Source organism: Dendrobates tinctorius, unplaced genomic scaffold, assembly GCF_039654945.1.
Source record: "Dendrobates tinctorius isolate UK_male_01 unplaced genomic scaffold, ASM3965494v1 ptg000183l, whole genome shotgun sequence".
In the NCBI taxonomy this organism is placed as follows: Eukaryota; Metazoa; Chordata; class Amphibia; order Anura; family Dendrobatidae; genus Dendrobates; species Dendrobates tinctorius.
The window spans coordinates 6,977,787-6,993,457 of NW_027361850.1; the positions used below are offsets into that span (position 1 = coordinate 6,977,787).

The 15,671-nt window shown below is 44.9% G+C and overlaps 2 protein-coding genes across 2 annotated transcripts in view; one reads left to right on the forward strand and one right to left on the reverse strand.

Annotated features, from left to right (window-relative positions):
* HDAC1 (histone deacetylase 1) overlaps positions 1–6,043 on the forward strand; it is a 62,510-nt gene extending 56,467 nt beyond the window's left edge. Inside the window, exon 14 of the mRNA XM_073551983.1 lies at positions 5,216–6,043. Within this exon, the coding sequence (XP_073408084.1) occupies positions 5,216–5,243 (28 nt within the window). The 3' untranslated portion in view covers positions 5,244–6,043. The remainder of the gene's footprint in view (positions 1–5,215) is intronic.
* Positions 6,044–12,347: 6,304 nt separating this feature from the next.
* MARCKSL1 (MARCKS like 1) lies at positions 12,348–13,629 on the reverse strand. Its single transcript, XM_073551984.1, has 2 exons — positions 13,455–13,629; positions 12,348–13,197 (listed from the first exon to the last, which is right to left on the reverse strand). Exons 1-2 carry the CDS (start codon positions 13,518–13,520, stop codon positions 12,727–12,729), a joined length of 537 nt encoding a protein of 178 aa, XP_073408085.1. The 5' UTR covers positions 13,521–13,629; the 3' UTR covers positions 12,348–12,726.
* Between the last annotated feature and the right edge of the window lie 2,042 nt (positions 13,630–15,671).

Here is a 15,671-nt window from a genome sequence, read left to right on the forward strand (position 1 = left end):
CATGAAGACTGAAGTTGTTGCAGTGTAGAAGAGTAAAGTGTCTCTGTGCTTATAAAGTGCCTTTGCTTGAACATATGTAAGGAATCCCACGGTGGTGGGTATTACTTCAGGGCACAGAGTGCTGTTACCCTGATAATCCCTGTCATCCATGTGCATGTGTGTGGGACGTTTTGTGGCCTGTGCTGAAGTTAAAACAAAAAAATACTGACACGTCTGCGTATTTTACCCACGGATGTGTGCACAGACCCATTCACTTGAATGGTCCTACATGTACAGTGGGGCAAAAAAGTATTTAGTCAGTCAGCAATAGTGCAAGTTCCACCACTTAAAAAGATGAGAGGCGTCTGTAATATACATCATAGGTAGACCTCAACTATGGGAGACAAACTGAGAAAAAAAAATCCAGAAAATCACATTGTCTGTTTTTTTTTTTTTCATTTTATTTGCATATTATGGTGGAAAATAAGTATTTGGTCAGAAACAAGCAATCAAGATTTCTCTCTCACAGACCTGTAACTTCTTCAAGAGTCTCCTCTTTCCTCCACTCATTACCTGTAGTAATGGCACCTGTTTAAACTTGTTATCAGTATAAAAAGACACCTGTGCACACCCTCAAACAGTCTGACTCCAAACTCCACTATGGTGAAGACCAAAGAGCTGTCAAAGGACACCAGAAACAAAATTGTAGCCCTGCACCAGGCTGGGAAGACTGAATCTGCAATAGCCAACCAGCTTGGAGTGAAGAAATCAACTGTGGGAGCAATAATTAGAAAATGGAAGACATACAAGACCACTGATAATCTCCCTCGATCTGGTGCTCCACGCAAAATCCCACCCCGTGGGGTCAGAATGATCACAAGAACGGTGAGCAAAAATCCCAGAACCACGCGGGGGGACCTAGTGAATGAACTGCAGAGAGCTGGGACCAATGTAACAAGGCCTACCATAAGTAACACACTACGCCACCATGGACTCAGATCCTGCAGTGCCAGACGTGTCCCACTGCTTAAGCCTGTACATGTCCGGACCCGTCTGAAGTTTGCTAGAGAGCATTTAGATGATCCAGAGGAGTTTTGGGAGAATGTCCTATGGTCTGATGAAACCAAACTGGAACTGTTTGGTAGAAACACAACTTGTCGTGTTTGGAGGAAAAAGAATACTGAGTTGCATCCATCAAACACCATACCTACTGTAAAGCATGGTGGTGGAAACATCATGCTTTGGGGCTGTTTCTCTGCAAAGGGGCCAGGACGACTGATCCGGGTACATGAAAGAATGAATGGGGCCATGTATCGTGAGATTTTGAGTGCAAACCTCCTTCCATCAGCAAGGGCATTGATGATGAAACGTGGCTGGGTCTTTCAACATGACAATGATCCAAAGCACACCGCCAGGGCAACGAAGGAGTGGCTTCGTAAGAAGCATTTCAAGGTCCTGGAGTGGCCTAGCCAGTCTCCAGATCTCAACCCTATAGAAAACCTTTGGAGGGAGTTGAAAGTCCCTGTTGCCAAGCGAAAAGCCAAAAACATCACTGCTCTAGAGGAGATCTGCATGGAGGAATGGGCCAACATACCAACAACAGTGTGTGGCAACCTTGTGAAGACTTACAGAAAACGTTTGACCTCTGTCATTGCCAACAAAGGATATATCACAAAGTATTGAGATGAAATTTTGTTTCTGACCAAATACTTATTTTCCACAATAATATGCAAATAAAATGAAAAAAAACCAGACAATGTGATTTTCTGGATTTTTTTTTCTGTTTGTCTCCCATAGTTGAGGTCTACCTATGATGTAAATTACAGACTCCTCTCATCTTTTTAAGTGGTGGAACTTGCACTATTGCTGACTGACTAAATACTTTTTTGCCCCACTGTATGTGTCTCCAGTACGTGTGAAAACTGTCATCTCACGTACTGGACACACTGACCTCTGAAAGAGTCCTTACTGATGTTGTGCCGTTGCTCTGCACATGGATAACGGATATATCCTCTTCTGTAGCTGGCACTGAAGAAGAGGACCAGGGAACGGGAGGAGTAGCTGCCAAGGTCGTCGCACCATGCAGGGCTATGTCAGGGAAACACTGTATGCATACCTGTACAGATAATAAAATTTATTCAAATTTAAAAAAAGAAAGCTAGGTAGAGATCCAGGGCAGTGTACTTATGATTCAGGGCCCAGATCGAAGTGCTTACCGGCGCCACTGATTGTTGTGTATAGTAGAAGGAATCAGATGAACTCAGGTTCAAGTCCTGTAAGGGACTAATAAATACAGTGAGAAGTAATTGGGAAAAAAAAGTTCCAATCATCCCAATTTTGCCCCCCAATAAAATCAAAATCAACAAACAAATACAAATTTTATGGTCTCTGAAAATGGTGACCGCCAAAAGGAATTTTTTTTTTTTTTCACCACTAAAGAAAAAAAGAAAACTGAACATGTTTTGGTATCACTGTAATTGATCACATGAGCAGAATCATATTGATGTCATTTTTACCATACAATGTACTTCATAAAAACAATGTCAGAATTGCTTTGGGTTTTTTTCTCAATTTCACTCAAATTGGAATTTTTTTTTTCATGTTTTCTAGTACATTATGTGGTAAAATGAACTGTGTTATTCAAACATACAACACATGCCGCAAAAAAAATAAGCTCTCATAAAGTAGCATGTAAAAGTTTCGGCACTTCTGGTTAAAATGACTGCCATTGTGAACAATTAAGCAAATTGAAGATGAAATGATCTCTAAAAGAGCTAAAGTTAAAGCTGACACATTTCCTTTGTAACATTTCCTTTTATAATATGTATGTGTAATTTTTTACATTTTAAAAATTGTTAAAAGGAAAATGGGCCATTGCTAAACTTTGGGCATCCTTGGAGATTTGTGTACTCCGATAACTTTGACCAAGGTTTCAGACCATAATTAGCCTGTTAGGGTTATGGCTTGTTCCCTATCATCGTTAGGACAGATTATGCAAATTTCCCAGCTCTATAAAAACCTCCTCTAACCTTGTACCGAAAAACAGTAGCCATGGGTTCTTTTAAGGAGCTGCCTAGCACTCTGAAAATGTTGGTGACCCACAAAGCAGGAGAAGGTTATAAGTAGAAAGCAAAGTGTTTTCAAGTTGCCCGTTGCTCAGTTCAAAATGTAAATAAGAAATGGCAGTTAACAGCAACAGTGGAGATCAAGATATGGTCTGGAAGACCAAGTAAAATTTAAGGAAGACCGCTCCTAGGACTGCTAGAGAGGCAAATCAGAATCCTCGCTTGACTGCAAAAGACCTTCAGAAAGATTTAGCAGACTGGAATTGTGGTATATTGTTCTACTTTTCAGAGACACCTACACAAATGCGACCTTTATGGAAGAATCATCAGAAGAAAATCTCCTGCGTCCTCACCATAAAATTGTGTCCAAAGTATGCAAAAGAACATCTAAACAAGCCTGATGCACTTTGGAATCAAGTCCAATGGACAAATGAAGTTAAAATAGAACTCTTTGCCCACTGATCAAAGATATGTGTGGAAAAGAAAGGGCACAGAATTTCAGGAAAAGAACATCTTGCCAACCATTAAGCATGGAGGTGGTGGATCAATCATGCTTTGGGGTTGTGCTGCAGGCAATGGCACGTGTAACATTTCATGGGTAGAGGGTAGAGTTGAGCGACTTTGGTCGGATCGGGTTTCGTGAAACCCGAATGAAACAAAATAAGTTTCAGATGAAACTCGTCCGACTAGAGCAAAAAAAGTCGGAGTTTCGTCCGACTTTTATTTCCCATTGACTTGCATTGGGGTCGGGTTTCGGACGAAACTCCGACTTTGTTTTGCTCTAGTCGGACGAGTTTCATCTGAAACTTATTTTGTTTCATTCGGGTTTCACGAAACCCGATCCGACCAAAGTCGCTCAACTCTAGTAGAGGGAAGAATGGATTCCATAAAATTTCAACAAATTCTTTATGTAATCCTAACACCGATTTTAAAAAGACTGAATTTGAAAAGGGGATGGCTTCTACAAATGGATAATGATCCTAAACACATGTCAAAATCCATAATAGACTACCTCAAAAGGCACAAGCAGAAGGTTTTACAGAGACCCTTACAGCCCCGTGATCTGTCTGATTTTTGCTTTTGAGTATGTGCATATTTAAGTATTGAGTTTTTTACACTTTTTTTTTTTTCACACCACTTTGCCACAAAACGGCAGCATTCCCTAGTTCCACCAAAGGGAATAAGAATCCTGAAATCTCATGTACACGCTGCTTAGTTTTTCCTTGCAGATTTGATGCAGTTTCATGTCTGCAGCATGTCAATTTCAGTTTTTCACCCTATCCAATGTAAGGGAAAAAAGTGGTAAAAACATGCTTTTTTTTATGTTTTTCCTGTTGAGAGAGACTTTTGATGTGGAAATGCCTGCAGCAAATACTTAACATATGCACGTACCCATACACACGGCTTATCATGCATCTTCAGTCTCATGTCATACCTGTAAATCCAGGGGGTGAGCACAGGACCCTCACTGACTTCTCCATGTGCAGCAGCCTGCTTCCCCTTCACCCTCCTGTTTGCCATCTATTAGCTGTGCTGGAAAGGCAGGAGAGGGAAGGTATAAGGTTTGCTGTATGGCCTGTGAGAAGCAATAGTGCTGGCTAGGGGGCAGGGGGACTGGTATCCCCCATCCTTTCATAAGGACTATCCTGTGGCCAGCAGAGAAGAGGCTTCTTCCCTTGAGGTAGCAGTCTGTGTTCGGTGGTGGTGGGGGGTGTAGTTTCTACAGTGTCCCAAAAAAAGCAGCAGCCACAATTGGCTCCTCTCCTGCGTGGCAACAATGGCATCCAGGAGCGGTCACATCGATGTGATTGTACATGACCCGCCAGGCGCATGAGAGAAGCTAGGAAAGGCAGCTCTGATGTCAGGCTTCTCCAGAAGAGGGTGCCGGCAGGAGGTTTGATGCTAAATGCTTTTGATCTGGGGCTTAGGCTCCGAATCTAACTGCCTAGTGATGCCCTTGGTTGACATGTTCCGGTTACAGCACTCTGGCCTCTGATGGCCAGCGCTGGGTTACAGTAAGAAAATCTAGTGCAACTTGCCCACCATTGGTCCAGTGCTGGCCATCGCGGCAGAATGCTATAACCGGAATCATTAATGTTCAATTATATATTTGCCCAATTTTTAGACATTCCAACTGAACACTCATGAATTCTCCTTCAATATTTTCACAGGGTAAAAGAAGATACCAAAACGGCCTGATCCTGACTGGTGAAAAAAAGCATCTGAAGACCAAGAGATCCTTGCGGTCTTAACTTTTATATATGCCTTGTACAGTGACTCTTGCAAAACAGACTCGTGGACTAAATTATTACTACCCCTTTGGTTGGGGGACGGAGGGAATTAAACCAGATGAAGCTTGCCTTTCTGATTGTTCATGTCTTTCTAGGCATTAATTCCTATGCCGCTTTCTCTGTTGGGGTGACTCTATTTTACCCCAACTCTGCTCTCCCATGTGAGATGCCGGATGATTTAAGGTGTTTTTTTTTTTTTTTTTTTTTTTTTCATTTTACCCTGTGATTTAAAGTATTAATTCGAGTACACCGGTGCTGTATTCTTTGTCTGCAGCCAGTTGTCCTGCACCATAATGTTTGCTCTCTGATGTTGAAGACTCTCTATTCTTATGCGTTGGCAGAGCAAGTTCGTTTCCAATGGGGGGAGAGGGAAAACCCAGCTGTCTTCCAGTTGGGGCTTATGATCCTAATGGGACAGAGACATGCAGGCCTCTCTTCCCATCACTCTTCAGGGATGTCCTGTTGGAGTAATGCTGCTACATCATCCCATTTTAAAGCCGGTTCAGCAGTTATCTCTTACCTCATAGGGGTTGCTATTTGGGTTTCTACGTGTAATATTACTCTGGGACTGGAGGGGCGCACAGATGGAGTTCAGCGGGTTTATATAACATTTTTTGTGACTGGGTTTTGATTTAATGATATTTTTTTTTTTTCAGTTTTTTTATGTCTAAGTTGTGGAGAAACTTTGTAATAAAACATTATTCCGCAGACCAGCGTACTCTTACATTCCCGCTTTCCATAGGAGCTTTCACAGAAAACTATTATAAAATTATATTTTTGCAATTTTTTTTTTTTTCTGCAGTGAGTTACATATACTGTACATGTATTTGATGATTTGCTATGGTCCCTCTTGCTGGTATGATAATTGGACATATTCCCCCCAGGAAAGTCACAGGATATATATGCTGAATAACAGTCACATGAATTGATATAGCTAAAAGCAAAGAATTTCAGAAAAAAATACTTGAAATGCCCAGTTGAAATGGGAATATACTTTGCCTGTTTGTAAGTTTTATGTTTAAACTGGTTCTACTGTCTTCTGAAAAGCTAATTGCATTGGTCACTATGCCTCAAAAGATATCTTTTGGGCCGTGACCCAGTTTACTCTACTGTATATATGTAACCGTAGTTTGGACATCCAGATCTGCACATGGCGCCAACCTGCAGCCACAGCTACCAAGGTTTAAAGTGCCACATGGACAATTAGGCAGGATTTACACTCCTGTCTTGTACTTTAACTTTGATTTAAAGGAGCAGTTCAAACTTAACAGCTTGTATATGCCTTTGAGACTGGTTCGGGTCAGTACATCCGTGGCCAATCCTTGCATCGCTTTCCATGTGCAATCCATGAAACAAGGATGTTTGTGTATGAATTCAGACTTCTGTGTATCGCAGTCCGAGTAAGGACCACAATGCACGGACTAATTGTAGACTCCACATACTCCTATATACCTATGAAGCTGTCAAGTTGTGGCCAGGAGACCTGCAGCTAGTCCGTACATCATATTCCATACATAGACCAGGTGTCATAGATGTCTCAATTTGCTCTTAGATAAAATTGACGGGGTTTTTTGTTTTTGTTTTTTTTTTCTTTTTATCTGTATGGTGGATCAGATTTTCATTCATTTTAATTGTTTTCAGTTTCGCTTGGATAAAACCTATCCAAGCTTCTCCTAGCAGTCACTGAAGAATGGAAGGCACTATTTTCTTTTTTTGTTTCTTCCTACTAACCTTTTTCACGTGAAAGAGACCAGAATAGGACATGTGAATAGCCCCATAGAATATAATATGTCTGTGTGTTGATGGAATGACGTGTGAATGAAGCCCTAGGCTGTGTTCCCATACTGAAGACCTCTGTGGTGTTTACTACTCCTTTACACGATCGCTTTATTTTACAGGAAAAGTGTGCAGATTCCCAGGTGAAAAGACCATTTCCCTTCATATTTAAGGAGTGGAATAATAAAGACTGCCGATGCTCAGGGAGGCATCACATCAACGCTGCCTTAAAGTATCAATCAATTAGCACATGATGGCTTGCATCAATTATATGAACTATAGAGCTGAAGTGTATTAGTTCCTCTGATTTTCTTTGGTTCCATGAGCATCTGATTCTCTTCACACAGTGAACTATGGAGGTTGTCACCATTTTGAGTTTCTGCTGATGCGACTTTTGCCTTTCCAATGATAAGTGGTAACACACTGATCTGTTAATCTCATTAAAGCTAGTCAGCGCTAGACCCCATGTGTAACGATCAGCAGATGTGTATTTGGGAGACTACTGAATCGCTCCTGGCACGGTGCTGAGCATTGACGTGTTCTGGCAGAAGTGGCGCCATGTCCCCTTTTCACTGTGAAATCCTGAACCTTTTGTAGGGGTCAGTACTGTATGTGTAGAGGTATCGCTACATAAAATGTGGGAGAGGATTAAACGTGTGAAGGTAAAGTGGCGAATAGCGAATTGGTTTTTGGGGTTTTTTTGTCCCAAATTGGCCTGTGTTCTGGAACTACTTGGTTCATGCTGCAGTACGTAGCAGTATTTTATATTAACAGTTACAAGCTCAAATGAGGAGCATGCAGAGTGGGAATATTTGCACTTCTGAGGTGTTGACTCAATAACTAGTTTTGGCTTAAAAATACTAATGCAAATAAAATCATGTTAAAGAGAACCTGTCAGCAGGATTGTGCTCAGTAAACTACAGACAGTGTCAGGTCGGCGCCGTTATACTGATTACAATGATACCTTGGTTTCAGTTTTGAGGGCAGGGCGGCCTGTGGGAGTGTTCATGTTGTGCTCTGCTTAGGTATTCATAATGCAGACTGCTGACAGGTCACTGATCGCTCACTGACCTGCCTCCTATTTTACATAGTGAATAATATATATATATATATATATATATATATATATTATGCCTGCGCTGCAGCATGATCGCATCTATAATGTGTATTTAATTTTTTAATGGCATCCATAAGTTTATTAAAAAAAAATAATCATTTTGAAAATGGCGCTGGCCACGCCTGTGCAGTAGGAGCTATTGGTGATCAGATAGCTGCAACTGCACAAGCACCGGTGGCGCCATCTTGCTGGAGAAAAAAAGAATTGCCTCCTCCAAGATGGAGGCGCCTGTGCAGCAGCATCTATCGGATCGCCGATAGATGCTACTGCGCTGGTGCCATGTTGCTAGAGGGAAAAAAAAAGTCTCCACTAAGATGGTGCTGTCCACACCTGCGCAGTAGCATCTATGAGTGATCCAATAGGTGCTACTCCGGAGGTGCCATCTTGGAGGAGGCATTTTTTTTTTCCCCTAGCAAGATGGTGCCACATGCACTGTGGCAGCTATTGGATCGCTGGTAGCTGCTACTGTGCAGGCACAGCCAGCGCCATGTTCAAACTGACTTTTTTTTTTTTTTTTAATATATATGTATACCGTCAAAGAAAATAATTAAATACATGTTATACTTGTGATCATGCTGCAGTGCAGGTGATGCCAGCCCCTCCCTGCAGAAGGGGATTTTTTTAATATATATAATATTCATTATGTAAACTAGGGGGCAGGTCAGTGAGGGAGCTGAGACCTGTCAGCAGTCTGCATTATGAATCCCTAATCAGAGCACCACATGAAGACCCCCACTGACCGCCCTGGTGCATGAGCATATCTGTAACTCAAAACATGACAACCGCAGGACTGATTTCATCACCCAGGTATCATTGTAATCCGTATTACGGTGCCGACCTGACACTGTCTGTGGGTTACAGAGCACAATCCTGCTGGCAGGTTCCCTTTTAGAGGTGGTGTTCTTATCTTTTGTGGGCACACGGTCTTACTAAATCCTGGCTAACTGGGTCTGATGCGCCTCTGAAGATTGATCGTTTGGTCTGAACTGTGGCGTCTCGCATGCTACAACCAGAGGCAGCTTTCCTTTGCAGCGTCAAAGAAGTATATGGCACTGGAGCGCTTGTGAAGACTGTGCTCCTCGACTAAGAAACAGCCACCTTTTTGTTACACTGCAGAAGTGGCCAGTAGACCAAAAGAAGCATTAAATCAAACCATTGTTGGATTTCCTTGCTGTGCTCAAGAATGAAGACTTTTTTAAAGGATAAATTGCAAAGCTGCATGTGTTTACAAGTACTTTGATATGTGATCCATTTTGCACAGGATGAGCTGGGAAGATTTCACTACTGCAACTAGTGTTATGGCTTTTGTATATGACACTATAACATAGTCCAGTGTGCCAGCACTGACAAATCAAGCCTTGAAGTCACCATGTACATTAGCTGGGGGGTATAATAACCACTCGGAGGGTATGTGGGGTTTTTTCAGTACCTATTAGGCTGTGTTCACATGTTCTGTAATAAGTTAGAATGGATCCTGCAGCAATTTTTTGATAAAGTTGCAGAAACGCAACTTTTTTTGTGTCCATCTTAAAAAAAATTTTTAAAAAAACGGATCCAATGGATTTTTTTTTTTTTTTACAGAAAAAATGCACAACTTTTTTGGCAATGAATAGCTGCTGGATGTTCTAAGTGGTGATTACTGTGCCTGTGAGCGTAGCCTTGGTGCCTTATCACAAGATCTGCTAACCTCTTGTATCACTCATTGTACATTTACACACAATGTACAATTCACCTACAGCATGGAGGATTATGGCCAAATGTTTATCCAAGGAAGAGCCGCCTCTCCAGAAAATCCTAACTTAATCCAGAGGTGTTCACCTGGTGTAGGGAGTGACATTGCCATGTAATACTAGGGGAATAGATCTGGACTTTAGTTTGCATTTTCAAGTGTTGACCCTTCCTTGAATGAGTGAATGTTTGACCTGTAGAATTAGGTCCTCTGCGACTTTGCACCCACTTGACATTTTTCTTCATTGAATGTTTTTTTTTTCCTTCATTAAAATCTATGTGGTTGATTTTGACATTTTGGTTGTGTTTTGACATTTTTTTTTTTTTAAATGAAATTCATGTATGTATAATGAGACATCCACTATGGGAGTCTTTTGTATTATTTGTCAGAACAAGTGCTGCATGATGCTCTGATCGGTTCATTTGCAGTTATGTAACAGTTTTTTTCCCTTCCTTTACGTCCCTTTGTCTGCCCCATGCAGGTGTGATCATTTCTTTTGCCTATGCCAGAACTTGTGCTTATATACCAAGTATAATTGTATTTGTTTTTCTATATGAAGTTGATAATTTCTTTCCCAATTGCTGGTTTTCTGCTATTGGAGTCTATTATAGGGGGATCTCTTCTAATGCATTAGATGTAGTACTGTGAGAACCTGTAGTCTGACCCTTCCAGTTCTGGATCACAGCTTGGGGCTGGTAAATGTAGTTATCCTATATTCATTTTGATGCAACAATGTGGGAAGAAAGGTTGGCTGATGGAATGTGATGTTTTAGACCTTACCTATAAGAGTTAATTCAACTCTCACTACTGTCTTAATGTTTAAGCTGAAGACTTGTAATTACAGGCTCCATGTAGTTGGAGGACAGCTGAATCCAAGGCCTACATCCCGTTGTTTACTTGACCTGGCACTTCCAAACCTGGAAGCAAAGACATGACAGTCTTCATGATCTCACAAGATTGTCAGATGAAGGTTTGATATGGGAGCGGAAGGATTGGGCACTGCCCAGATTATATGGACGGGAGGGTTTGAGTACCGACAGAGCTGGATTGCAGTCATATGACTATACCCCAAGGGTTCCCAACCTACACCCCCTTTTGTGGGGCTCTTAAAGCAGTGTATCTGGTCATATGGAAGAGCAGCACTATAAGGACAGGTTATTTATGACTGGTGTGGTCATGGCTGAAGGAGCCATATATTGGCAGACAGCACAGAAAGGAGCAGATGACGTGAAGTGGCCATATGTGTGTACTTATTTTCATTGTAGTCTAGGGGGGAGGGGGGCAACACTAGTGGTTGGTATATACACCCATGTATAAAGATGAATGCACAGTCCCACTGAGAAGGGAACCTCTACTGTCCTGGTAAGTTAGAGCCCAGTAAATAGATTCAGCACCTATTAAAAACTTTCAGTACACATCTACTTGCCCATTAGATTTGGGGCCATATCAGTTTGAACCAAAGTTTAAAGATATTGTAAAGGAAAACTCAACTTTAAAAAAAAAAAAAAAACTTGGCAGGCCTGTCATTGATCCAGTAGTTGTTACACATTGGCCAACATGTTAACTGGAGCATCATTTGTGGTTCCTGTGCCAGTCACCTCACTAGGGTGGTAATGACTCTTGTTGGCAGGAATATACAATCGTTTAGCACTTACCCATGAAGGAGAGTTTACAGCTTGGTGTTAACATTCAATACGCTATGTTGTGATACACAGAACACTCTTCCTTAAAGGAAAGATTGTTCACTACTGGACAGCCACAGATTGATCACTTTAGGACCCCATTTACATAACAGTGGCTTGTCACCTCTTGTAGGGCACAGGCTGCCTGCAGTCTCTACCAGGTCATGGTGAGGAAACATGGAGCTGCAGAGGCCTTTAACACCGGCTAGGAATTGTGCCTTCATAGCCTCACTGCAGGAGGTGAATGGTCACAGGTTTTAAGTGGCTGAGGTTGGGCAGAAGTAGACAACCCCTTTAAGGCAGTATTGGGCAAAGAGTGAGCGATTTTGGCCACACATTTTAAAAAGAAAGCCCAATCCAAGATTGGGACACTTGCACACCTCACCCCAGGAAATGCAATACATCTTGTGTTCCGCGTTCCTATGTGCCACGGAAGAGAAGGAAGATCTGCTAGAGGGGGCAGATTAGGTATTGGGTGGAGTAGATCAGGGCACCTCCTAGATGGGGGCCATGTACAAGAAACATGGGGTGGGGACCTTGACAACTTTAAGAACAGTTTTGGGAGCAAGTAATTATGGTGGGAGTCCGTAGTGGCCAAGCCCAGCCCAAAAAAAAAAAAAAAAATCCATTCCTCTCCCCCCAGTGTCCTCCCAACTACCATGCAGCAAGTATAAGGCAATGGTAAAATAAGATGACCGACGCTCAAGGTAAAGGGGGTTAAAATTTATTTAAAATATATCACAATGAAAAATAAAATAACAACTGAAGGAATTTAGAAAAGTCACCACAGAACTAGACCATAAAAAAGTATTTACAGAAATGCACACTCTCCCAAGTGACAGTCACAGCAGAGCACTCGGCTCATCCTGAGGAGAGGCCTGCGCACAGGGCCCGGCCCGCTACATATGCTGCGGCCCCATGACTGGCAGAGGCCGGCAGAGGGCGCCAGGCGGACAGTTCACCTCAGCTGCAGGACATGAGGAACACCTAATGAGGGCAGTGATGATTACCATGGAGGGTCTGCGGCTCACACAGGACCCAGGGCTGTGGTGAATGACAGGCTCGGCGTACAGTCTCTGGGGGCCGGTTACTCCTGGGGCTCGGTGGGCGCCTCCGTACTGGACGCTTCGCTCTGGGGGGTCTGCTCTGGAGGGGTAACGGCGGGCTCCGCGGCTTCCTCGGCGGCGGGCGCTGCAGGCTCGGGGGTCTCTGCGGGCTCGGTGCTCTCACTTGTGGACTCCACAGGCTTGGCGGGCTCCTCTTCGGTGTTGGGGGCAGCCGCCTCTTCCCCAGCAGGGGGCGCCTCAGCAGCAGCCGCCTCCTTCTTGGTCTTCCTGAACGGCAGCTTGAGGTTCTTCTTGAAGGAGAAGATCTTCTTCTTCGCCGCCTTTCCGGGGGGCTCCTCGGGCTTCGCCTCGCCGTTAGTTGGCGGAGCTTGCTCGATCGTCTCTCCAGCGCCCGCCTCCTCGGTGACCGGCTCGGCAGCGCCGTTGGCAGCGGCGGCATCCCCGTTAGTTTTCGGGAGTGTATCGCCGTTCGTCTTCACGTGACCATTCTCCTGCGGTAAATAAGACATATGGGTGAGAATTTGCATTGCCCGACATCTCCCCCATTCGTGCAGCAAGACCCCAGCTTCAAGACGATCGAACCCGATCAGCTGGAAAACTAACCACACCCCTACAGATCCACAAGGCTCAGCGGGGCATCCAAGCAATGAGACTCAGCCCGAGCGCCCACCCATCCCCAGGAGCTCGGGGTCGCCCGATCACTGACCACCCGCCTCCCATAGCACGCCATGTAGGAGCATCTTCTCACCTGTTGGTCCGCAGCCTTGCTGGCGGCGGTGTCGGCGCTCTGGCTCTTGGATTCGGTGCTGCCCATGTCTGCTAGCTCGGACCGTACACTTGTAGTCACCCGCACGGTATAGCGGCCACGATCACACACAGCCCTCCGTATCCCCCTCACGATTTGAGTTGGAGCGCTCCCTCCCTTGTCTTTTATATAGCGCTTCTGTGGCCCGTTCTGGCCAATCGGAATGCTGCAATCAGCAATGGAAGGGCGGTCTGAGCCAATGAGCAGACAGCGGGGGGGCGAGGGCGAGGTCCTGGTGTAGCGCACAGGGCAGCGGTAATATGGGGTAAATGATTGGGTAGTAGTGTCCCGGGTGTCCCCTCCACAGGGGGGAATGGCGGAGAGTGGACGCTGGGCATAGCAGAGCCTGTGGGAGCAGGGAGTGGGGAAATGGCGGCAGAGTGAGGGGCTGTGGGGTTGGACGGAGGACAAGATGGTGACAGAAAAATCAGTTACAAAAAAATAAAAAACTGGAGGAAGAATCAGCTCTGAAGCGATTCCGAGAGATAACAGAGGACGTGTGCGGGAGAGTTCCCACGCGTGTTTACGTGCCCGAGGAACGCTTGCGCATGTAGCACACATGAAAGTGATGCTGACACGGAGATGGGCGGCCAGATAGCCCCCCAACCTCCGCGGGGGCCACATTCCTGGGGTCAGCGTCTGAGCACGGCTGCATTCCTCCATGGCAACACTGTCAGCAGCAAGACTGGGCTCAGGGGTCTCCAACAACTGCCCCCTCACCCACAGCCAAGCAGCCCACTGGGGCAGACCCCGGGGACCTACAGCTATATGGGTAATATTTGTAGCCCTTAATGGGGGTCCAGTGCATACAAGGTATACCTATGCATTGGAGAGGTGGTAACCTCCTAATCAATGGGGGTCCGACAAATGAGAACCATGCCTTACATGGAACCACAAAATGGCAGTGCGAATCCCTGACCACCGCTCTGTTCTCTATAGGGTTTCCGGAAAAAGTGGCATAGGGCTCAGCAGATCCATAGGGAATGAATGGAGCGCAGTGTGGATTCCCGACCACCACTCCATTCCTTCTCTGTAGGGCTCAGCAGATCCATAGGGAATGAATAGAGCGCAGTGCGGATTCCTGACCACTGCTGCATTCCTTCTCGACCACCCCTCCATTTCTTCTCTATAGGGCTCAACAGATCCATAGGGAATGAATGGAGCACAGTGCGGATTCCCGACCACCGCTCCATTCCTTCTCTAGGGCTCAGCAGATCCGTAGGGAATGAATAGAGCGCAGTGCGGATTCCTGACCATCATTCCATTCCTTCTCGACCACCGCTCCATTCCTTCTCTGTAGGGCTCAGCAGATCCATAGGGAATGAATAGAGCGCAGTGAGGTTTCCCGACCACCGCTCCATTCCTTCTCTGTAGAGCTCAGCAGATCTATAGGGAATGAACAGAGCGCAGTGAGGTTTACTGACCACCGCTCCATTCCTCCTCTGTAGGGCTCAGCAGATCCATAGGGAATGAATAGAGCGCAGTGCGGATTCCTGACTACCATTCCTTCTCGACCACCACTCCATTCCTCCTCTGTAGGGCTCAGCAGATCCATAGGGAATGAATAGAGCGCAGTGCGGATTGCTGACCACCATTCCATTCCTTCTCGACCACCGCTCCATTCCTTCTCTGTAGGGCTCAGCAGATCCATAGGGAATGAATAGAGCGCAGTGCGGATTACTGACCACCGCTCCATTCCTTCTCTGTAGGACTAAGCAGATCCATAGGGAATGAATAGAGCGCAGTGAGGTTTCCCGACCACCGCTCCATTCCTTCTCTGTAGAGCTCAGCAGATCCATATGGAATGAATAGAGCGCAGTGAGGTTTACTGACCACCACTCCATTCCTTCTCTGTAGGGCTCAGCAGATCCGTAGGGAATGAATAGAGCGCAGTGCGGATTCCTGACCACCATTCCATTCCTTCTCGACCACCGCTCCATTCCTCGTCTGTAGGGCTCAGCAGATCCATAGGGAATGAATAGAGCGCAGTGCGGATTACTGACCACCATTCCATTCCTTCTCGACCACCGCTCCATTCCTTCTCTGTAGGGCTCAGCAGATCCATAGGGAATGAATAGAGCGCAGTGCGGATTACTGACCACCACTCCATTCCTTCTCTGTAGGGCTCAGCTGATCCATAGGGAATGAATAGAGCGCAGT

Excerpts from the sequence above, each read along its gene's own strand:
- MARCKSL1 (XM_073551984.1), bottom strand. The coding sequence starts at position 13,520 with ATGGGCAGCACCGAATCCAAGAGCCAGAGCGCCGACACCGCCGCCAGC. Across the intron at positions 13,198-13,454 it reads GCAAGGCTGCGGACCAACAG|GAGAATGGTCACGTGAAGAC; the intron begins GTGAGAAGATGC and ends TATTTACCGCAG.